The sequence below is a fragment of the Falco peregrinus genome, chromosome 2 (assembly GCF_023634155.1).
Source record: "Falco peregrinus isolate bFalPer1 chromosome 2, bFalPer1.pri, whole genome shotgun sequence".
Lineage (NCBI taxonomy): Eukaryota > Metazoa > Chordata > Aves > Falconiformes > Falconidae > Falco > Falco peregrinus.
The window spans coordinates 28,153,046-28,177,807 of NC_073722.1; the positions used below are offsets into that span (position 1 = coordinate 28,153,046).

At 35.2% G+C, this 24,762-nt stretch overlaps 1 protein-coding gene across 4 annotated transcripts in view; it reads left to right on the forward strand.

The window, feature by feature from the left end:
- ARAP2 (ArfGAP with RhoGAP domain, ankyrin repeat and PH domain 2) overlaps window positions 1-24,371 on the forward strand; it is a 130,034-nt gene extending 105,663 nt beyond the window's left edge. For 3 of the 4 annotated variants that reach the window (XM_055796151.1, XM_055796150.1, XM_055796152.1), the window contains exons 28-33: window positions 3,996-4,135; window positions 8,916-8,998; window positions 10,392-10,427; window positions 10,904-10,967; window positions 15,402-15,530; window positions 21,043-24,371. In XM_055796151.1, coding sequence (XP_055652126.1) covers window positions 3,996-4,135; window positions 8,916-8,998; window positions 10,392-10,427; window positions 10,904-10,967; window positions 15,402-15,530; window positions 21,043-21,396 — 806 coding nt within the window. In that variant the 3' untranslated portion in view covers window positions 21,397-24,371. Of the gene's footprint in view, window positions 1-3,995; window positions 4,136-8,915; window positions 8,999-10,391; window positions 10,428-10,903; window positions 10,968-15,401; window positions 15,531-21,042 lie in introns of those variants that run through there. The other variant, XR_008745820.1, reaches the window with a different exon arrangement.
- Window positions 24,372-24,762: the final 391 nt, after the last annotated feature.

Genomic DNA, 24,762 nt, shown 5'->3' on the forward strand with positions numbered 1-24,762 from the left:
ATCTTTGACAGTGTATTCAGCTCATACAAATGGACAGCTGTGGGTGGATGGATGTCCTTCTTTGCAGGAAAATTAATACGGTTGCAATCATGTTTATAACTGAATTCCATTAATTTCCCTTGGTTCTCTGATTTTTCTTGGAATCTTACAGAGTAAATTACAATATTCCTGACCTTTGTTTCCTGTTAATGTTACCTCAGAGAAAAGTGTCATCAGTACTTTTCTCCTTTTTCTACCTGAGACTTTAATGATGTTTGAAATAATGTTGATTCAATAGTGAGCTAAAGGAACAAATGTATTAGCTTCATTTCATGTTGGCAACTTACCATTTCCTTCCACATCAGTGCAACTTCTCCCATGTTCCTTATGCACAGCACATTCTCCTTTTTCATAGTTATTATTCTCATTCTAATTTTGTCCATTTTAAACTAATTTCTCATGTTGTACAATATCAAACATTGTATTAAGGTTTATTTTCTCTTGTCTAGAAATCAACTTTCCTTTCCAAGGAAAAAAGGTGTTAGTTTATTTGTATTGATATGTTTCAGTAAATTTATGGTGAGTTTTCCACTTTTAGTTATTCTCTCCTGACAATTTATTCCATACCTTATAATGCTGGTTGCAGGAGCACTCTTTCAAGTGCTATTCAGAAGGGCAAAGTGTGCATTATATTTTGGATTAAAAGATACTCATTACAGCTTAGTTCCATTTCAAGACCCTTTTTCTTCTCCTTACCTGAAAATTTCCCACATTGAAGTTTTGTTTGTTAGAAAAATATGAGGGAATAGATTCACTGTAAAGTATTTGTATATAGGTCCTTGAAGTTTTATCAGTGGAGCGTTGTATAATTTGAGTGGGAAGTATTGATTTCTGAGAGCAAGGGCTATTATCCAGAGATGTTCTTTGAAATGTAAACTTCTAAACCATAGGTGGATCAATCTTGAATGGATTTGAGTGCATCTAGTTCCTAGTAGTTGTGAAGTTCTAGAAAGCTTTGAATGTTTTGCAAAGTTTGTGTCTGGAAAAAAAATCTGATTAGGAAACATCTGGATTATTTTAGATTTACTGTAGGAAATACTGGCCTCTAAAAAATATAGAATATCATCAGTTTAGAGGATTATTAGTTTTCCTCTTTCAGGCTTTTCTAAGACCTTTGTGAGTATCAAGTGTTTTATAGATTTGCTATCATGAAAAAAAAAATTCTAAACGTCACAGCATCCTTATGTTGAGAGCTATGTGCAGAAATTTAAAGTCTTCCAATTTAGTACAGACATGGAAGTATCCTGCTACTTTAATTTGGGGGGGGGGGGGGGGGGGGGGGAAGCTTCTGATTGTGTGGATAAGGATTCATATTGTATTCAGAAGATTAAATAAATATTCGTAATTCTTATTGGCAAAGAGGGGATACGTTAGTGTTGCTTTTTTTTAACTGTGCGTGTATATTTGCATTTAGCAATGAGGCAATCTAAGTAACTTCTGATTTTTATTGTTGAAAAGTATTGATTCTGGCTTTAGATTCTATCTTAAACTAATGAAAACACTGAGAGACTTTCTTTTGAGATTTTCCTTTTCATGGCAAGCATGCTGGTTAGAATATAGTTGGTTTTATCTGATGAAATCAAAGAATTTTATTATCTTCTTAATTTCCATTCTTTTTTATAAATGTTTTTCATAACTTCAGTTTGTAGTAACATATAAAGCAAGACATAATTAGATTCACAATTTTTAATTATCTTCTTTTTGCAGATAATTAGGGTTAGTAGGAAGAATAATTTAATTCCAACTCTTAAAGCAGCAGTTTTTCAGCCAGTATGAAAGATGGGATTGAGATACAACTTTTCTAGTTAGTCCCAAATTCTCTCTACACCATACAAATGATAGTTGAATTTGACATTGATTTTTGAAACATAATGTAACAGGGGTTTTTGTATGCTTTTTAAAGTGTATTTGTGTAATTGGATGTTTGAGACTTGATATCACTTATGTACTTTTTGTGCATGCACAACCATGCATCTAATGCATTAATACTTTTTTCACTATTAAAATATTGGGGCTCTTTCTCAGTCACGTGTGGAATAACTAATTACAGGTTATTAAAAAAAAAGAACAAAAATATATATAACTGAAATACAGGTAGTTGAAAACAGTACTGTGCAACATATGTGTATTAAACCCTGTGTTTTATGGTCATTAGTGATGCTTCATGCAAGTTCTTAATTCTCCCTTGGCACTTTTTATACTTGCTTTGTGCACATCATGCAGTACTTGAAGATATTGACTGTTCATTTAGCAGAATGTATGAAAAAGGAAAAAATACATAATATTGATTAGTACATGTTACAGCAAGTGTTGCTTCCAAAGCATGACTATTGGTGTAGTTAGCTGTGACTGTGTAATATTTTTTTTAATTGTGAAGAGTGATATGCAGTGGAAGTTGGTCTTTTCTGTATTCCTGTGTTTCCTGACCAAGTGAAAATGTATTTTATGTTACTTTTTACTGTTGATTTATTTAAAACATTTTATTCTTATTCATTTAAGATTATATTGTATGCTGCTGCTTAACAATAGAGTTTTGTTATCAGGTGCTCAAATCGTAAGTGGAATTATAGTGAAAATGCCAGTTGAGCCGTTGTGTAAGGATGCTATTCTCCATATACCACATATTCCTTTTACACCACAGTTTTATTTATTATCTTGAAATGAATATATGATAAGAACAAGTGGTATCATTCTGGGACTCCTAAAGAAAGAATTTCAATATTTCCTAATTAAGTGAATGAGTTACAGGCAATACCTACATTTAGCAAAAGAAAATGGGTGGTGAAAGCCAAAATACAATGTAAGTAGTAGGCCTGTAATGTTTGGGATAAAGGAATTATTATCCCTCTTCAAAGTAAAATAGTATTGATTAGAATGGAGAAGAGTTAATCTCCTGTCTAGCTGCTCTCTCTTCACCCTGGCAGTCTGCTTCCAGCACTAGATACCCAAGGAGAAAAGAATACTTCAGAATTCTGCTAAATTCTATGCTCTTAAATAAAGACTTCATAAGGTGCGAGTAGGATTTTTTTTTTTTGTTTTATTGTTCCTTACTTTGTTAAAGTGCTGGTTTGGCTTTTGAGTTTATATGCATGAGTCATATCAGCATGGTAATTTGTGGTCAGACATTTTTATTATTTGAAAGTGGACTTGCTGGGAAAAGCTGATAAACTAGGTGTTTTTTTCAAAAAACAACAACAAAACATATATTGAGCAGAATAGGAAAACAGCTAGAAGTGGTTGTGCAGTAGTTTATATGTACTAGTAATATACTTTTGTATTATTTTATTTAGAATTTTAAATTGAGGATGTACTGAAAAATCTAGTGTATAACATTGAAAACCTTCAATGGTTCTGGTTGTTCTTTTATTAAAAACTTTTTCAGTACAAAGTTAAATGCTTTATAGAGCTGACTGCAAAGGTTTTGCATGTGTTTGCGGTCTTTTGTGTGTTGGCTTTTTAAAATTACTTTTACCAAATATATTTGTGTTTCTGTGTGTATTTTGACTCAAACAGAAAAATGTAGACAGACTCATGACAAACTCAGATTTTTACAGAATATTTTTTCCTCTGAAGCACAGAGATTAAAAATATCCATGTCATGCTTTTGGATTTAACTGCACATTCTATTCTGAATAGAATCTTTTAATTAAAGTGTGTTGATGGATTCTTTTCATGTTATCTTAGAAGTGAAACAGAAGACATTTCCTCCCCCCATTAATTAAAATCATAATGTGTCAATATTCAAAAATAGCTTTCTTATTAATAAATAATGTATAAATATATAGTATGTATTTACTGTAATATGTAATTATATGTATTCATATATTATATATAACATTATAACAAATCAGTGGAATTGTAATTTCAGGCTTTTGATAAACAGTAATACTAGGGGTACTTAAACTAGCATCTGGCTTTGTCAAATCTAACAAAATGCTTTTTTATTTTCTTGATAGAGAAAAATGATAAAGGTAGCATGAAAGCAGGCAATCTGAAGTACAAAGAAGAACCATCAAAACTACTGTCTGGAAACAAGTTTCAAGAGCGTTATTTTGTGTTACGGGAAGGAAACTTGCTTCTTTATAAGGATGTGAAGGTACAACAGACAAACTCTTCACCAAACTCTTAAACACTCACTTAAGCTTTCTGTTTTGTACAAAAAAAAAAAAAAAAAAGGCAAACAGATAAAAATTTCTGATATTAAATGGCAACTTCTAGAGTCTGGGGGTGAAGTACAAGATTTTTATCTTACAATTTCACAGAGGCTTTGGTGAAAGGAGTTTGTGTCAGTTGCTTATTTAGCTATTGTAATTATGCATTACTATAAGCTTTAGATAATATAAAACTCCCAGTGTTTAGGAATGCCTACAGCTTGTGTGGTGATTAAGATTTTTTTGAAAGCCTACTGTGGAGAGTAGTAATAGAGAGTATGGAACTTAAGCGAGCTGCATTTTTTCTTGGTGTCTCACACAAAGCCTTTAGAAATTACAAGCAACAGGGCTCTTCTGTCTACAACTGTCATGATAGAAGACATTACAGGAAACAGTAAGTCTCAATACCCTAGAGAAATCTTGCCCTGCTTCCCAACAACAGTTTTTGGATGTATTCTGTCCTCCAAAAACTAGTATGGATAATTAGATAGGCCTCAGGATTCCACAGAAGCAAATCTAAGCATACTTAATAGCATGGTGGGTTCAGTTTTAAGTATTTCATGAGAGTTTTCTTTAGAGTGTTTTTGGGTGTACACAGCTGGTATTAAAGTATATATAAATAATATGCATCATGAACTATGTTTTCATTTTAGTTCGGATAATTTCTGGTTTTTAAAAAATCTCTTAAAGTTTAAGTTCTTTTATTTTTGCTGACTGCTGGTTTTGCCCATCCAGCAAATATAGATGTATAATTTTTGAGCTTCATAAAGTACTTCTTTAAAAGATAGATCCATTGCTCAATTAAGCTAATGCAAAAGAAATACTGTGTCTTCTTGTGCTACTGTGGATAAAATCTTAATTAGAATGACCCGACAATGTCAAAAATAGTGTCTCATAATTTAGTGCTAAAACTCAAATTGGCACATATGTGAGAATAAATTAATAAGTCCATAAAACCTTAATTAGTATCTTGGAAAGAGTTTATGATTGTTTTGTTACACTACTTTATAATCTGCTTTTTTTTAAGCCACTCTGATTTACAAAACATTAAATTCCCTATCTCTGGTGCAGTTTTGAACAGTGTTACTTTTAAATGGATTTACATTTGTTTTTTAAAAAAGTGAATGGAAATACCATCCTGACAAAATATTGTGTATCAGTTTGGTGTATTTTCTTTTGAAAGATGTTCGTCTATCACTAATAATCTTGGTTAAATTTCAGTCATATTTAGAATTTAATAGTAGGAAAGCTTGATATTGCAGATGAAAATAATGTTTATTAAAACTGCATGTAGTATTGAATTTATAAATTCTCATTAACAGGAAATTAAGTTTGTGGTGGAGATACATTCTTTTAATTGTTTTCTCTCATTCAAGAGCAATTATCAAAAAAAGTGAAAAGTTTCCATGATACTGTATGTTAAATCGCAATATTGTGCTAATTGACTGAAATATCATACCACTTTTAACGTACTGCTGTTAAGAGATAGTCACACACAGATAAAAGGCTTAAGATACAATTTTGTGAGAAGTATACTGTTATTTAACTAAACAGTATGTTTTGTAGGTTTTTTTGGTTGTTTTTTTTTTCATCCTGCCAGTACCCTTGCTTTGAGCAGGAAGTTACAAAGTTACACAAGAATACCAACCATACAACTGTTATGTGTGGTTTTTGTTTGGTTTTTTTTTCCTAAATGCCATCTCAGATTGTGTCTCCTTTTTTCCCCATACTGGAGCGGTAGAGGTTGAAAGCTGTAGAAGGAGAAATTAAGACTCCAGGACAGTTAACGCTGTGAAGTAGCTTTATGTATTGGGATCATAATATTTTTTTTAAATTGTGGGTTTTTTCTAAATAGAAGGCTAAACCACTTGTCCTATAAGTACTAAAGGGATATTAGTGTGTTGTATTAGATGTTAGTTGTGTTCTATAGTAGAATAGTGTACATGAGAATTGTATTGTCTCCTTTCAGCGTTTCATACTCTAGGGACCTTCAGTTCTCATACCTAGTGTTGGGTATATGTCTCTTGTAGGTTGGCTAGAGGTCATTCAAGAAGGAACAAGGAGGGAAGAAACCTCTAGTCCAACTTCTTGTTCACAATAGCTAGCAAGTGAGGTCAGAACAGGTTGTTCAGGGCTTGATGCAGTTAATCTTGAAAACCATGGAGGGTGGGATGGCACAATCTCTCTGGGCAGTCTGTTGCAGTACCTGACTGTCCTCATGAAAGAAAGTTTGTCCTTATATCTAATCATCTTCTCACAATGTGAAGAGCCTCACTTGGTCTTCTTGATAACTTCCCTGTAGGTGCTGGGGTGCTGCTGTTAGGTCGGCCTCTCCTCACAGGGCAAGTGCTCCAGCCCCCAGCCAGTTTGGTGGGCCATTGCTGAACTCACTCCAGATTATTGATTCTCTTCTTTGTATTGGGGGGCTCAGAACTACATGCAGGACTGTAGACGTAGTCTCACAAGTGCTGAGGAGAGGAGGAAAGTCACTCTTCTTGACAAACTAGCTGTGTTTCTACCAACACAGCCCAGAAGACCTTCTTTGCTGCCCGGGCACACTGCTGGCTTATGCCCAGCTTGCCGTCTACCAGCACCCTCAGGTGCTTCTTAGTAGAGCTCCTCCCCAGTCTGTGTCATTGCAAGGTGTTTTTTTCTCCTTCCCCAGAGCAGGACTTGGTAATTATCATTGTTGAATTTCATAAGATTCCTGTAGGCCCATTTCTTTGTTCAGTTTAGGTCCCTCTGGAAGTCAGCCCTGCCCCCAAGCATATTGACTGGTTGTTTTGCAAACTTGGTGATTGACTCCTTCAGGTCATTGATGAAGATGTTAAAAAGGACAGGTCTCAGGATAGGCCCCTGCAGTACTCCCCTTGTCATAGATCAGCAGTTAGAGTATGTCTGAGATGTTGTCACCATCTAAGTCTGATCGTGTAACTAGCTTTTTACTGGTATAGATGTCTACCCATCCAGACCAGCTTTGTTAGAAGGATAATGTGGGAGACGGTGTGAGAAGCCTTGGGGTAAGTGGCATCCACTACTCCTTTATTATCCGCAAATCCAGTCATTTTATTGTAGAAATCTATCACGTTGGCTATGCTGCATGCTCCTAGTAGAACCTTCTCTTCCATGTGCTCAGAAACATGCTCCAAGAAAACTCACTCCAGGATTTTTCCAGGGACTGAAATAAGACTGACAAGCAACTAGCTCTTAAAGTTGTCTTTTCAGCCTTTGTTGAGGATGGATGCGATGTTTTTCTTTTTCCAGTTATCAGCAGTTGTCCCTGATCTCTGACACTTCCAAGATGACACAGCGCAACCTTTCCAGGATGTCAGCCAGCACACTTAGAACCCTATCTGATCCAATGGACTTGCATGACTTAAATTCTCTCAGGTCTTTTCTGACTCAATCCAGTGCTCCTCTAGTGCAGTCATTATTCTTTTCTTCGAACCCTGTCTGTAACCATAGAGGCCTACGAGACCTTGCTGGTGCAAAGACTGATGCAAAGAAGATATTGTTACCTTAGCCTTACCTGTGTCTCCTGTTGCTAATTCACCCTCCCTGTCCAGCAAAGAGTCTGCATTTTCCTGGTTCAGCATTTTACTACTAAGGTACCAGTGTAGAAGCTCTTCATGTTGCCCTTGATGTCCATAGTAGATCTCAATTCCAAATGAGCTTTGGCTTGCCTAACACTGTATCTACATGTCCTGGGCAGTGTTTCTAAACTTTTTCCTTTATAGTCTGTCCCTTCTTCCACTGCCTGTATACTGCCTTGGAGCTCCACCATGAGCTACCTATTTACCTGGGCTTGTTCACCTGAGCATTGGGATAAACTATTGGTTTTGGAGAATGCTATCCTTAAAGACCTGCCAGCTTTCCTGAGCTCCTTTGCCCTTCAGAGTTGCCTCCTCCATGGACACCCACCTATCAATTATCAATTCCTTGAATAAGCCAAATATTGCTCTTCTAATCTCCATTGTCTGTCATCTTTTTTTGTCTTCAGGATCTTGAGTTCTACCATTTCATGGTAACTATGGCCAATACTACCATTGATTATCATGTCCCTGACCCATTCATTCTTGTCTGTGAATAGCAGATATAAGCTGTGCATCATCCCTTGTTGGTGCATCCAGTATTCGTGTCAAGAGGTTATCTCTGACAACCTCCAGAAACTGGCCGGATTATTTGTGTCCCAATGTGTTGTCCTTCCAGAAGACACCAAGGAGAGCAAAGCTCTGCCTTCCCCATCCCCTGCCCTGTAAGAGTCAGGAACTGTTATTCAGAGACTTGATTGTTTAAAGTCTTCATCTGTTTTTTTTTTCATTCTGATTAGGTGATCTGAAGCAAATATGATGATATTGTCTATCCCAAGGAAGGGCTTCTTTAGCAGAGGGCAACCCCACTCCTCATCTTCCATGTCTCTTTCAAAAGAGCTTGTGTCCATATATTAAAACACTGCAGTTTTGTGAATTGTACCACCACATCTTCATTATTCTAGTTGTGTTACATTTTTTGTAATTTCATGTGGACCTCAAGTTCTTAATTAGACTCTTTCCAGTCATAGTTATTAGCATACTTTGTTCATGGGGAAAAAAAAGAGAGAAAAATCACCATGATCTGTTAGAAAAGAAGGGCCCGTGAAAGAAGCCTAACTGTGAACACAGTTATGTGGCATTCCCTCTTTTGCACATTCCTGATACAATAATTAGAATCTTATTTTATTTGCAGGCTAGCAAACCTGAAAAAGTGTTGCCTGTCAATTCCCTGAAGCTTTATCTTGGAGTGAAAAAGAAAATGAAGCCACCAACAATGTAAGAATAGAAAATAAAATAAGTTAAACACTGTGTTGCAAGGTACTTGTAGTATCATCAACAAAGGAGAACATAAAACATTGTGGAACAAGGAAAAGTCAAGAAGCCAATTGAAGTATGCTGAATTAAATTAACCTCTATAATAATACTTGTTCTTTTTCTATCTCTGGGTTTGTGTTACATGTTAACTCTTCTGTGCTAGGAAATTACTTTATTGATTGGCTTTTCTTAATCTTAAGTGTATTATCTCTTGTGGATATGTTTGCTGCTAGCTCGCTCAGTTTTGTAGTATGTGTCCTGCATTTCATTGGTGAACATACCTTCTTTGCACCAAGAAAAAACAGAGAAGAGAAAACGAGCTAGTCATGGCCTTTAGTGATAGTTCTTGTTGTTCAGTAGAAGATTTTCCTTTTTCAGGATCTGTTATTTTGATGTTTCTTCTAGCTGAAGTTTACAGTGCCCTTTACAAACATTGGTGACTATGTCTCTGGAAAAGAACAGTGAAAAGTGACACCTGTTTTTCTCAGATGTTTCCAGTATTTGTTTGGTCAAAGCTTTGGGAACACCAAGGCAATGTACATAGGATCCTATCCTAAGGGGATTCTAGGTTGGCTGTAGCCTTTAAACAGATCTGCTTGAACTTCTCCTTTACAGTTGGCACATCAAAACATCCCCCAAAGGTCTATAAATTTCAAAGCTTAGTTGTGTTAGAGAAAATGTTGTTTGTTGGTTGGGTTTTTTCTTTGAGTTAAACACAGAATGAGTAGGCGATTAGTCCAAAACAGGAGTAAAAAGATTATGCAAATGAGTCTTTGCAGGTAAGTTCTTTCCTTGAGGTTTATTTTCAGTCTACTTTCTAAAGCAGTCTCTTCTGGATCTCCAGGAATATCTGTGCTTCTTTTACCTCAGAGGCTTTATTGTGCACCTACTCCCTTTTTTTTTTTTTTTTTTTTTTTTTTTTTTTCAGAAATTTTTAAATCTCTGTAAACTCATGTGATTCCTTCTGTTTACACTGCAAGCATATGTCTCTTCCCTCTGTAACTTTCACACTGTAGTAGTCTCTTCACAGGGCACCATCTTGAAGTTTTACTTCTAGCAGCTTTCAGAAAGTACAGCCACAGCCAAAATGAGGCAAATAGCCATCATTTGCAGGGCTTGGCTGTAACCCTTTGTCCAGAACAGAATGTTTGTGAATCAACTGTGAGAAAATGGGAAAAATTCATCATGAAATCCACAATTTCATTATAGATTTGCAGTACACATTTAAACTTTAATTTTATGTTTTTTTCTCCACTTAAAGGCACTATATAAGGTAATGAGTCTCTGCAGTTTAAGAACTATGTCTCTGTGTAGAGTTTCTGGAAATAATTTCTGAAAATTTTATTTGTTTCAGCTGGGGACTTGCAGTATTTTCTGAAAAGCTCCAGTGGTAAGTAAACATGACACACGATTGGTTTAACTTCAGTGTTTAATATTTGTTGAAATGTTAAATTTCAAAATAAGAATGTTTGAAAACTAATTGGTAATATTTTGCTTGCATGTTGACTTTTTGCTTTTCTTAATTAACTGAAGTCTTAATTCATAAGTTTTGGAAATCTTTTGGGGTTAGTTATCTGTCTTCCTTCTGTGGCCATAGAGCAAGCAATTATCATAAATTTAGATTGATCAATTTTAAACCTATAGACATGCTTTAAATGAAGCACATGCATTGTGTTCAAAGTAGGGTAAAATGACAATTTGAAGTACTTATGTTTTCCTATCTTTTTCTGGGAGTGTTAATAATAAACAGCATTCATAAATGAGTGTATACACTGTTTGAAGGTGTTTAGAAGCCTATTCCTCAATATGTTTAACTGCAACAGGAGTTTTCATTGGTTTCCTTGTTAATTATATATTGCATTCTAGGTACATATGTTGTGATGGACAAGATGTGCAGATGGAGTGGATGATCAGCATTTTTACTGCACAGGTACTAATCTGATCAAAGAGATTTAACTCACTGCTGTTACAGAAATCCCGTTAAACCATTATATGTATGTGTTATGGATATGTCATAGGTAAAGTTGCAATGCCATTAAAGTTTCTGGAATACTCAATGTAATGAAACTGCAAAAAAGATAGATCTTAGTGTATGAAGACTGTCATTTTCATATGAAAGCTGAGTGCTTTGAGATTAGAGGATAACAACATTAGATTCTGGCATTTATTTTATTTTTTTTCCTGCTGTGTTGTAAAGAAGCTGGTTAAAGAAAGAAAACTAATTTCCTTTGTGGTAATAAACCTCTTCTGGCCAAAATTCTGGCCATTGACCTAAAGGGTCTGTCTGCGTGCCACACTGCCTGAGTGCTATCTCTCTGCTCACTAGTTTGGATGCTGCATGCAAAGTAGTTGTGAAAGAAGGGTGTCTTGTTTAAAAACATTGTGGTGTAAACTAGCCCTGTTGAAGTGCTGTGCCAATACAAATGTTTTTCTCTGGTATCCAGGTTAGTTAACAATGACAATTCAATGTATCGGATAGGCATTATCCTAAATTAAGTAATCTTCTGCTTGCTAACTAGATTGTAAGTAAGGAGGATTTACATTTGTGCTATGTAACATGTCCTTGCAAATGGAACTTAATATTTACATAGGAGGAAGTAGGAGTAAGAGAAACGGGAGTAATTCAACCTGACAGGAGGCTGGAATGTAGTTCAAAGTTTCAAAAGGATTTTGTATTTGTGTCAGATTTTTCTTGCCTCTCCCATAATGTTCCAGGAACTTTGGGGAATATCACTGTGAATAAACATCAGTAGATTTATGTATTGCGTAAAGTGGCCTAGACATAGGGTGTTGTAATACATACTTCTTAGAGGCTTTCTAAATCAGAATCTGACCTTTATATAATGCGTGCCTTGTAAGTAAGACTTCCAAACTTTTGTCTTATTCAGTCAGCTCCTTTAGCTGAAGTAACTATTGTAGTTTCTATGGAAACAGCCACCAGTCCTGGCATACATCTCATGGGCATAAAATGAGTGGTGTCACAACAAATAGGCTCAGAGGTTATCAATATAGGCTACTTAGAAATAACTCATACAAGCTTGGTAACTGTTGAAGTACTTCTGATGTAAAATCACAGGGGCAATCTATTAGCATTCTGATCAGGTAGTGTACGATGTAGAATGTTGCTTTGACAATATAGATAAAAACCTGGGAGATACTGCTCAATGTTCAGGATATTTTTTCTAACAAAAAAATCTAAAGCATTTCACATGCATTTAATTAAAAAAAAATTGTATGAATTAATACTATTGTTGGGGTTTTTTTTAACTTCATTCCAATGAATGATCAGTACAATGAATTAGCAGTACTAATGAGCTACATTGGGAGGTTTTTTTTAGTTTTGGGGTTTTTTGGCACTTTTTTACGGATTTGGGTTTTTTTGTTTAATCAGCATTCTTGACATTGGTAAAGTGAGTCTGAATTACATGATAAATGAAGTGCTAATGATGCAGACTTGCTGGATTGTTCTTATTACAGTCTACTGCTTTAGATATAATTTACAGTGAAAATCTCCTTGGAAATGCAATGGTTGATATTGCTAAAGCTTAAGATAAGATCTCCAACTGTTTTGTATCATTCAGCAGCAGACAATTATTATGACAGTATTCCATCTGTAAACCAGAAAACTGTACTTGTCAACTGAAGTTATTTCTAGTTAAAATCTTCTTTAGGGAAGACAGCTTGTCTTTTACCTGATCTGTTATCACAGTATTTGAACACCTTTATGTTAGAGAGTCTGCAGGCAGCACATTTTCAGTGGAGTAGCTTAAATAACAAATTGAAAAATACTGTAAAGTAGGTTTTGAAGTGTTAAAACATTGACATTTCATGATCCAGTGCAATTAGGAGGGAGATGAATCTGTTACTGTGCTCCTCAGTGCTTGAGCAGAATAAGACTTTATCGGTAAGTAATAATGCTAAGATAGTAGTACTATTGTTATTTTTTCCCCTTGTTTTCTGATGTTTATTCCTGTAGTATAAATAATGCAGAGAATATAAATAGCAAAGTATAGGTGGTACTACTGTAATCTAGTAACAAGGGTATTTTTCATACAGAAAATCAAGTTAGCCTGGAGGTTATTCATCTTGTACTTCAAACTGGTAAATATTAAGAGGGTTTGAAGGAGGACCATTGTTCATTTCAGTTGTGTATGCAAAATCATTCTGGAAAGTATGGCTGAAACTGGATTCCTGAATTCTAGAAGAGTTTTGTACAAAATCACTTAATAGCATACATAGCATACAGGTGGAAGTAATTAATTGATATGAAGATGGACACAACAATAGTCTCCCAGTTCCATTGCCTTTGATCAACTAGAGAGGTACATTATATTACCATGAGCTGCAGTTGAGCAGATAGGTCAAAACTATGAATAAATACATTTATTATGTGGCCTAATACATTGCTAGTATTTCTGATGTACTTTCCAAAAGTTCTATTTTAAGAAATGCTACATACACTAGAGGGAAATCAGGCTGCTTAACTGACAGGGAGTTTCCTTAAGCTTGCTGAGAATTAAGAGAGGCAGTTTCCTTCAGAAGCTGACTTAAAAGTTTCTCACTCACTTCTTTAATTGTATATGTTTCTTGTATCTTGGTCCACAGTGAATTGATTTTTGTTGGCAAGACCTGCTTTTTCAGATATCTTCAGTCTTTCATTGGAAGAAAATGTTTTTAATGTTCACTGAGGAGAACTCATAATAGGCTTTTACATCACGCTGGTCAGCACTACGTGTGAGAATTTTTTACTCTGTGAAGATGTGAACGTATAAAATACTTTTTCTAATTTTGAAATTGGGGCTTCTGTTTTCTGGACTGCTTTTCTAAGTCAGTAGTCACTGATTGTGATAGTTTGTTAATAGTAAAGCAGTTTTTATTTGCAGACTATCTGCAAGTATGATCACAGCTCCACAAATGGATTTTTGTATACAGCCTTGAAGAGACTTCATGGATTTGGAAGGCTGAATAGCATTAAAAAAAAAAAAAAAAAAGAAAAAAAAATTATTCTGAAGATCCTGACAGCTGTGGAAAGAAATTTGTTACAGATTTGAACAGTGTCACAGAATTGTTTAGTTTGGAAGAGAGCTCTGGGGATCATCTAGTCAAATCCCTCTGTTCAAAGCAGGGTCAGCTAGAGCAGGTTGCTTGGGGCTGTGTCCAGTCAGGTTTGAATAATTGGAGACTCCACAACCTTTCTTGGGAGTTTATTCTGGTGTTTAACCACTCCCACAGTAAAAAAGGGTTGGTTTTTTTTCCCGTGTTCATACAGAATTTGTTTCCTGTTCCTTATGACTGATTCTTTGGGTTAGTATTTTTCTGGTATTTCCACAAAGTGGTCTCAGGTTTTAGTAGGGCTCCTTTGCACTTCTGGCTGGCCGGTTCCTTTGGAGTTTTTCTAATTTAGCTTTGTGCGCTCTTCTTCAAGCATTAGAAACTGTTCTGTAGGCCTTGTACACTGTCTTTGATTCACAGAATCTCATGTTGAAGCTTTCTTCAGGAAAATACTGTTATGCTACCTTGTCCTCAGAGCTATCCTTCTGGTTACCATTAAGGAAGACTCTGTCAGCTTCCAGCACAAGTGTTCAAATTTCTAGCTGTGAAATTCTACATGATCTGGTAATGAATGTTCATTACAGACCTCTTAACAGAAAGAGGTTTTCATATTTTGTTTGAAATATTCAGTTATTTTTTTTCCTTCCCTTCTCTTCCCAGTCATGTTTTTCACTCAGAATGAGGATTCACACTTTGGAGTTCTCTCCAAAACTGACATGTTTTCACTTGAGATCTACTGAAACTATTGTGGAAGGCAGATCTGTTTATCTGTAGGTTGTGTTTTTAGAGCATTCAGAATGTAAAGCTGATTCCTTTTGGATAACACAGGTTATTGTAGCTTAAGCAGCAGTTTTCTCCTAAATTATTAATATATTGAAATTATAATATTGAAACACTCATTTACAGATTGGGTTCATTTTATTTTATTTAAGAAACTTCTATTTGGACTCCTGAAAGCATGTTTATGTGGAATTTTGAAATTGTGAATCAAGTAAATTTGTGCATCTTGTTTGTTATTTTCCTAGAAGATAATTGATATTATCTTAGAAGATAATTGGAATTATAATATGGAGGGAAAATGTTTGATACATGAAAACTGTATAGAGATATTTTGGCTCTGTTCACTCAATATTGCACATCACATATAAAATACTAACGTAATTTTAAGCTCTGTAGTGTTTTCAAACTTTGGCCCCAAAAAGAGGGCATGGAGATGTGCAATAGATAGCTTTTTCCGAGAGTTTTACATACAAAAGGATGTTGTGTATTTATGAAATGCCACACCCAAATAAAGAATCATTTTGTTCTTCAGCATGCAGATATATGGCCACCTGCTGGAAAAGCAAGAAAACAGTCTATAACTAAAAGTCCAAAGATCGGAGGCTTACCACTAATTCCTATTCACCAGAAGAACACTTGTAAAATCAGAGGGAGTACAGAAGTAAGTGGGACTTGAACTTGGTGTAGAAGTTCTAAAATGCAATGCTATACTTGTAAATAGTTCAGTAATAATGAACTCTTTAGAGCTGGAAAAATATAAAATGTAGATGTTCTTATTATCAATATCCTTTTCATTGTTTTGTCATTAACGGAACAATTAAGAGAAAGTAATGTAAAAAAACATTACGTGACCTAAACTTGAGTCACCTCTTAGGCTGTTCAGTAAATCAATAGTGGATTTTTATTTGTTTGGGGGTGGGTTTTTTTTTAAGCAATGATTGTTCATTAGAAGTAAATAGGACTTTTACCTAGAAATAGAATGCACATTATCACAGTGCACTTTATTACAATTTTATTTTAATAAGTTCCTTAAAAAATGTCCTATGTGTGAATTTTACCATATCTTTTCTGTCTAAAACAGGGGTCCTCAAACTATGGCCCATGGGCCGGATACGGCCCCCCAGGGTCCTCAATCCGGCCCCCGGTATTTACAGAACCCCCCTGCCCCCCCCGCCGGGGGTTGGGGAGGTGAAACCAAGCAGCCGCAGATGACTGACTGCCTGCCCCTTCATCCGCGCACTGGCCCCCTGGTTAAACAGTTTGAGGACCCCTGGACTAAAAGAACTGCACTGTTTTAGTGTTTTAGTTGTCTGCTTTGCAAATGTAATGGAAAAGCTCAGATGGAACTAACTGTGATACATTAAATTGTAATTATTACTAGTCTCAAAGAAGAACAAGAGGGTTTAGTTACAACTCTGTGAAGAGACTGAGCTGTGTCACTGCATTATGTGCACTAGTGATATGTCTCAACCTTATCTTGTTAGCTTGAGATGAATTTCTGGTATCCACGTAAAGATACTAATGCCTGTGGGGAGGACTGACTTGCATTACTTCCAGCTGAGAAGAAGCAGGGATAGTGGAAACCTACCACTTTTCCCTGTTCTGCTTGGGAAAAATAGTGGTAACTAATCTGAATGCAGCAGAGAATAAGTGTTGAAACAGGAGAGCTTGGTCCTTTGTATGCAGTATTATTTCTTGCATGTTTTAGAAGATTTTTGAAGGGATGTAGATAATATGGTAGCTGTTATCACCACTTACAGAGACAGTGGTTCAGGTATAGATTGGTGAAGCTGACTCAGTTCCATAGCAAACCAAAAGTAAAGGTAGAGTACTGCTTTATCTAAAAGGCAACTCCATCCCTCTGTTGTTACGCTTTCTTCAGGCATTTCTGCTCTGCCTTACCAAATGGGTATAATACAGTGTGAATGTGATTTTGGTTTTCCTGTTTTGTTTAATTTGTCCTTTTATTTTAACTGTCTCCCAGGAAGTATTTTTGCAGTTCTCTGATAAGTTCCTTCTAATGTTTGCATTTTAAAACTTCTTTGATGAAAGTAAATCATAGGTTTTGTCATTCAAGAGACATAACTCATGTCTCTTACCTGTTCTTTACGCAGGTACAGTTGAGATCTCTAAAACATTCTTTGAGATTACTACAAATTCAGACATTTTAGGGTAAAGGCTTTATTGGATTTTGAGCTTCCTGATTTAAAATCCTTAATACCTTATAGTACTAGAATTAATATTTTATTAGTGTTTTTGTTGATAATGTGCTTAATTGGGAAGGACTGTAATATTTTGTATACTGCCATTTAAAGGAATTCTGCATTGTAACTTAAAAGTAGAAGATCACAGTCTTCATTATTTATGCCATAACTAGGTCCAGAGAAGTTTTATGCAGAGGGTATTTGCATATTTTAGGAAGGCTGACATAAAATTATTTAAAGTGGAAAATAAAAACACACTTTTTTTTTCACATGGACAGTCAAATCTAGAATGAACGGTAAAATAGTGGTAGAAAGTAAGTATATGATATGGTTTATGAAGGAAAAATATTGTACAGCAGCGTAGTCAGTAAGCAGTAGATACCTATTTAGAGAACATGCCTTCAGTCTTTCCATGGATTTGTAGTACTTCACCAGCAAGCCAAAATATCTCCATTTTAAAGCATTGGAAAGTAATAACAGGAGCAAGCATTTTCTGAAAGATGCTGGTTTGTAGAAAAACATAGGTCTGTTTACAGGTCAATGTGTAAACCTGTAATAGAAATGCGATCAAAGTTATCTTCATATAGGCAGGAAAAAAGACTGAAAGTTTTCCAAACGCTGGAAGAAGTGGCATCTTTGTGATATGAAAATAAGGGGCAGTGGGGGGACACAACCTGAAGATAACCAGAAACAAACAAGTTTAATATTAATGATCTATGCTAAAACAAAGCAGTTTTATTGTGTGCTAACAAGATAAATGTATAATACAGAAAGTTTGAAAACACTGTGTGACTATAGAGTCCTTCTGATAACAAGTAGATCAAAAGATTTCTGTTGTTTCTGTACCACTTGTTGCATGCATGGATAGTGCATTTAAAATATGCATATTTCTCATATAGAATCTTACATTTCTGTATATCTGCAGTAAATCTGTAATTTTATTTCAAAATATGGGAAGACTGAGGATTAAGGAATACTGACTTACAGTAGGATATACCTGTGCAGCATTTTGAAAGGAACAGTATGTCATGGGGATAATGGAGGCTGCAAATAGAGTTGCTCCACATGTTTTTGCTGGTGATGTTCAGAAAACAAAAAAGAAAATGTTAGATGTCCATATTATTATCAACTTATTTACCAATTACTTGATTAAGGGGCTGAAATTTTGAGGCATACTGCTGCTTCTAACACAATTTTTTTGTTGGTTTTTTTGCATCAGAGGTTACTGGGAGAGAAGTATGAATCCAGCAGTATAATTTACAGCATGTGACTAAGCAGGAGATCAAATACTAAGAAATAATATTATTAAGAAATTTGATGTGCAGCCTTGTTCACACATGATTTTGGTATGTTATTTATAAAGGAAACTGTTAGTACTCCAAATTGAACAACAGAATTTCGCTCCATCAATTGAATATTCTTACAGTGCTGGGAATTAGGATTTCTCTATATACTGAATCTACTTTAAAACTTGAGAATGTTGAGTAGAGGTCTGTGTTAAGGGGCTGAATGCCATAATACAAGGCTGTTTCAGAGAAGTGGTCAACCTTTAAATTTGAGTGGTTTTTTTGATCTGTTCTTACTTTGATTATATAAAAGGCTTCTCCCATACCCAGTTTAGCAGGAGAACTATACTGATTTAAAAAATGTAGTTGGTATTTTTCTTCTCAAGAGTTGAAAAATTGAAATATGATGTAAAAAATTCTGTAAATAGAAGATTGTTGTTCCTGACAATTTCACAAGTAATTCATATCTTAGTTTGCTGAGTAATAGTGACCAGCTTGGAGTGTGTTACTGTGTTTTCTGAAAGGTACTGCATGACAATTTGCATTCCATATAGTGCGTGTATGTTATCACAGATAGGCCTTTTATTATTTTATTAATTGAACTGGTGATAATCTCACTGTTTTACTGTTCATGAGAGAATGTTACTGGAAATGGAAAGAAATTATCTTAAATGGAAAATTACAGCTTTTTCAAATACTTAGCAAAGCCCCCCCCCCCTTCTTGAGTCATTGGAACAGTTCTTCAGTTGCCTTGAACTTTTTTTGCTGAACACATTAAATATTAGGATGCTTCTTCCTGGATTAGGTGATAGCAAGAGATTCTAAACTGATAGCAGTTGTTACTGATGGCAGTAGAATTTAAAAGAGTCTTCAGGCAAGCTAAAATCTGCTCCATAGCAGGCACCAGTGGTAACACATGTAGCAGTATGAAGTCTTGCATGCATTGTTGTTCTGGGACTGATTTTTTTTTAATATCATGGCTACTGGTGCTTCGTTATTAAGGGAAAGTTTTCATTCTTGGTGAATGCAAATATTCACCAAGGCTGCAAATACCAGCCTCCTTAATGCTGAAAGTGATATCAATAAAATAAACCCTTTATCCGATCTTTTAAAAATTGTGATTTACATAATCTAAATGTTTGTTTCTTTTATTATTGAGCAGATGCTAGCTCAGGTGAAATTTCAAGAGACTGCACTGATTTATACTGTATTTTGTAACGTAAACTCATTTAATATTTACTGTTTTTCTTCTTACATGGCAGCTAATTTGCTGCATCAACGTTTTGTATTGGGCTTATATTTGCTGTCCTCATGAAGAAAGAAATGCCACTGTAAAACATACAAGGCAAATAAGAATGGCAGAGGAATTTATTGTACCCTGTCTGCTCAGTTGATGTGGCAGTAGGCAGATCATTCTTCTTGTGGAAGAGCCTCACAGCTCTCAAAGAAAATGAGGTCCTTGAATTCTTCCTTCATGTATGATGTCTTTGTTGACTATTAGAAGATACTTAAAACTGAGGGAGACTGGTTCTTTTAATCTTTCCTGTATGACACTTGTTCAGTTTGGCTGGATTTTTATGGAATCAGTCATCCATAGTTTTTGAGCAAGTTGTCTCCTGGAATCTTAATACCTCATATATGTTAAAGCAAACCTGAAAAAATATTCAGACACTAAAGAGAAGCTAATTTAGGTACATCCACATGAATGTTTTAGTGAGGATCAGGGCTGTACTTTAAGAGCAAATGTTCCCATTTTCTGTGTTTTGCTTCGTATTGTGGAGTGGTTCTGGATCATGTGAAATTGGTTTGCTTTCAGATGGAACTGAAGCTGAAGACTTTCTGCAGGAGCATATCTAATGCACTGCAGCCAAAAATAGACCTTCTGTCAGTAGGAGAAAACTAAAAGTAGTCTGAAGTGTATATAAATGAAAGAAAAAAAAAAAAAGCAGCCCTGAAATAGTGTTAGTGTGGACGTCAAATTCTCAGCACTTTCACTGTACAGATGCACTCCTAATGGGCCACACCAGTCACAAATTTAGATGCAGCATTTGATTTAACTTTCATCTCCTACAGTTTAAGAACTTGAAAACAGCCCACCGATACGGAACAGTTGCATTGCCATCAGTTTGTTGTTTTATCTGAATTCCCAGTATGTTTACTTAAAATTGCTAGCCAAAATTTGAAAAAGCAGACAGTTTTTATCAGGTAGGACTGAACAGCTGCTGAAAATGTTTATGTGATCATGTAAAGTTATATTTTGCACATTCATGTAGCTCAGTCATTAAGATCAAAATTGCAATATTTTTAGTTGTATTTGTTCAATTTAAGAATTCTGAATTTTTAAGAGTATATGGAACTGCTGTAAAACATTAAAACAGTCTGCTGTGGTAGAATGAAAAATTGCGAGTATATGAAAATTAATGTCTTCATTGACATGGTGCATTTAATTGAAAGATTTATGTAATTTTCAGAAGTATCACTAATTAAGAAAATATGCTTACTAAATGATAATAGCACCAATTGTGTGAATTGAAAACTATTAACTCTGCTGTCTCCGGTCTTGAATAAAATTGATTTTTCTTTTAAACTGTTATGCGAAACTAATGAGAAAAATTGCAATCTAAATATCACTGAATACTGTGTGAATGTGAATGATCTTATTTCTCTTTGCTTGTTTGCTCAGAATATAGAACTGCACTCTGGAAAACCAAAATTCAGTGAGCATCATGAAAATGAATTTCTGGAAGAAAGAAAAAATTGGAAAGAAAAAGCTTCTATTGTGGCACAATGTTTGGAACGGAAGGAGGAGAAAGTCCGAAATCATGCAAAAACACATTGGAACTCAGTCTCTGCTGAGGATGTAGGTGCAGGGATGACTGACCTACATGGAAAACCACATAAGGCACTGAAGAAAAATAAGAACAAAACAAAGAAAACTACTTTGGAATTAGATAACAAATTGCCATCAAATGTTATTCAGGAACTAAATACAGTGCTGCAGAAGAACAGAGTACTTCCTGATGAAACCTCTAGCTGATTTCCTGAGTCTGAAGTTTATATATGTGTATATGTGTGTGTGTGTGTATGTATATATATATATATATATGCGCGTGTATATGTATTTTCTGGAAAAAAGTAGTCGGGTTTGATGCATGCAGTTGTACAGTGCAGAGGAAATATAATTTGTTTATATGCAGCTGTTAATTTTGTACGTGCTTATGCCACATGCTATAATTTAAGACTGAACTGAGAAAGCTGATTATATAAAACTCCAGAAATTTGGAGGTTTTCCTGCGCAGTGCAATGACATCAGGGTTTTGTTAATTATTTTTTGTTGCAGATCTTGTTTGATATAATAATTCTAAGCTTTTCCTCTGTTTATATTGTGTACCATCTTGTAAGTACTAGAGAGATATTTTTGGAAAGAAGACAAGATATACAATGATATTGGTATTGTTGGCCTGCAATATTTTTAATTGTCTCTAACACTATAAAAATTAGTAACATCTGCTTTGAAAAGTGATTTTTCATGTATTTTTTTTAATTTAAAAATTAAATTAGTGTCTGCTTCCACAGATTTGTCCTCTGACAGAGCATGTGAAAGAATCAAAAGGGAGAGGAAGGTAATAGATAAGACAATGTATTCGTTCTTGTATCTTAGAACTGTGTCTATATGGTGTACATCTGATTAAAACATCTAAGCATTGAGAGAGAATACTGAGGATGACAAAAAGAAGTCTTCAAAGCAACATTTAATTTAAAAGGGTATATGAATTGGAAGAGTAGCATCATCTCTTTCTGCCAATGGGCTGAAGTAATTTTATAAACAGACATTGGGTAGCTCAGGGTGACAGAGGCAGACTTCTCTATCACTGTTTGGATAAAGCTTGCTTGGTTCTGACAAAGCTGCCGGCATCTGATGAATATTTAATATTCACATGAGAAATTAATTTCCTTAAGAAAAAATGGTCCCCACACAAGCATATCTGTCAGAAGGTTATTAACTCACTCAATTAAGAAGTGCCAGTTACTAAATGGGTGAGATTAACCCCTCCCTTTACCATGAGGACAAAGGTGAGCAGTGTGCTTTTTGCAGGGACTAGGAAATCCCTGTACTACACCTGTAGCACAGCTCTTACTCCGAGTGTGAGGAGAGTCCCAAGGTTGAGACAACAGGCTCATTTGCTGCATTCTGAGTATGTAGGTAGCAGTTTCTGGAGATATATGATATACTATCATCCTGCCACTACTTTGGTTTTTAAGCCCTGAGTTCCTTACATTTAAAAATCAGAAAATGGCTTCAAAACAAAACCTCTGTGAGCAATGAAACTATTTGGTTTTCTTAAGTTGTTTTGTGAATCTCACCTTTATTTATCCCATGGGATTGCCACCTTCCTTTCTCACAGCATATCCCAGTTTTCACTTTGTCCCATAACAGCTGAATGGGCAAAAGGCACCGCTGTGCTGAGGCTGTTTCCAGGTGTTGCAGATGCTACCTGGTTAAGCAGCAGGATCAACAGAGCAGAGAGCTAATGAGCTCATGCTGCACCTTTGCTTCAGGGGAGGCATTAATAACAGCATCTGCTTTATTTTGCTGCTGTCCCTTTTGTGGGCTGTTTAACCACTCTGCCACAGATTTTCACTAGCCTTTGGTGTTCCTCAAGTTCGATTGGAATTGGCCAGAGCTCTTAGGGTAGAAGAGAGAATTTTAAACTATTTCTTGCTTATTGGAAGCTGTTTTAAATAATCTCTTAATTCCTTAAATTTAATTTTTCCTCTGAAATTTTATCAGCATCAATTGATTTTTATTAACATAGTTTTCAGGATGATTTATGTTGCTACTGAATTTCTGCCCATACTTCCCATAAGTATGACTACTTATCCCCTCTTCTGGTTTTGTTATTCACAGGTGCCGTAATATTTCTTACATCATTTACTTCTATTCTTGATTGCATCGAGCAGCTTAATTGGAAAAATAATTTGTTTGACTGAAGAAATTAGACAAATTAAATAATGTATCTGGCAATTCTGCTAGGAAGTATAGGGAAAACTAGGTCAAACTCCAATATCTTTTAGTGGTTTGTGTTTATTCTTCTGGAGTGGAGCACGGACAAAGCAAGTTTAGTCTTCCAGACTTTGCACTTACCGTATTTGACCAATTGTTAAATCTGAAACAAGTTTGTAGATTTTAATTTTCCAAGTGCACTGTTGACTCTTTTGCTACATATAATTTTTAATTGATCCTTCTTCTAATTTATTGAGGCCCTAGCTCAAGAAAGCATATAATCCTGAACTTAAATCGTATTGACTAAAGCAGCTGCTTAATGTAATAAGCACATTCTTAAATGCCAATTTGAATTGGGGCCTTATGCCATCAGGAGAAATTACTGTCTGAGGCGGGACCTGAATGTACTGTTTACAGTTGTACTTTTATTTGAAAATATTTTTCAGTATTGAGTTACAGTTCCTGTATTTATCTTTTTATTGGGTTCTTAAAAATGACATTCACCTTACTGCTGAAAGCTTCATGCATCATTTAAGCTCCTACACTAATGGAATAAATGGAGCAATGGAAGGGTTTTGTGCGTTGAAGTGAATATGCCCATGAAGAAAATGTGTTGTGTATTTTTATTGGATCTAAGAACTACAGAAATATTTGTTCTGTTTCAAAGGTCTATCACAGATAAAGTATCTGTATGGCTGCTGTTAAAAGGCCCTAAAAATCAAGAAGAAAAATGTTTATTAAAATATGTTTAAATTTGGCTTTGTATGTATATGTACACAAATACATTATATATGGATATATATGCTTGCAGATAGGTGCACATCCACAGAGAGACACTGAATGGTGAGGGTTAACTCAAGGACAATTCATTTGGGAAAGAAGAAATTTTGCAATTAGTTGTTTCAAATAGGTATCAAAGTTTTGGACCAATTATCTTGACGTAATGTTGCACTACACATTTCAGATTGATTTAAGATCTGCGTAATAAATGTGTTTTGTTGCAATACTTTAATGACTGCTGGTCTCTTATTGTCCCTGTGACATGTTGTGGACTGGTAAAGGAAGTATAATTTTCAGATAATAAATGGTAATTATTTGAATAAATGCAGCTTCTCAAAAATAGGCAATGCATTTTTTCAGAAGAAAATTACATGAATAAATTAGAGAAAAGACTTCTGTATGTCTTTCCATATGAAAGGTGTTGATTAACCTGTTAAGTGTTTATTTTCTGATCTGCAAAATGAAGTTAAACGAGACATAGGTATTTTATGTATGGGTTCATAACAGTGGGAAGACTAGGATTAAAATCTCAGTAAATCTCAGATTCATCGTTACCTTGTTAGATTTGTGCAACCATTGTAGGTGTAAAGCTGACATGTAAGCATTGCTTGTGCTAAT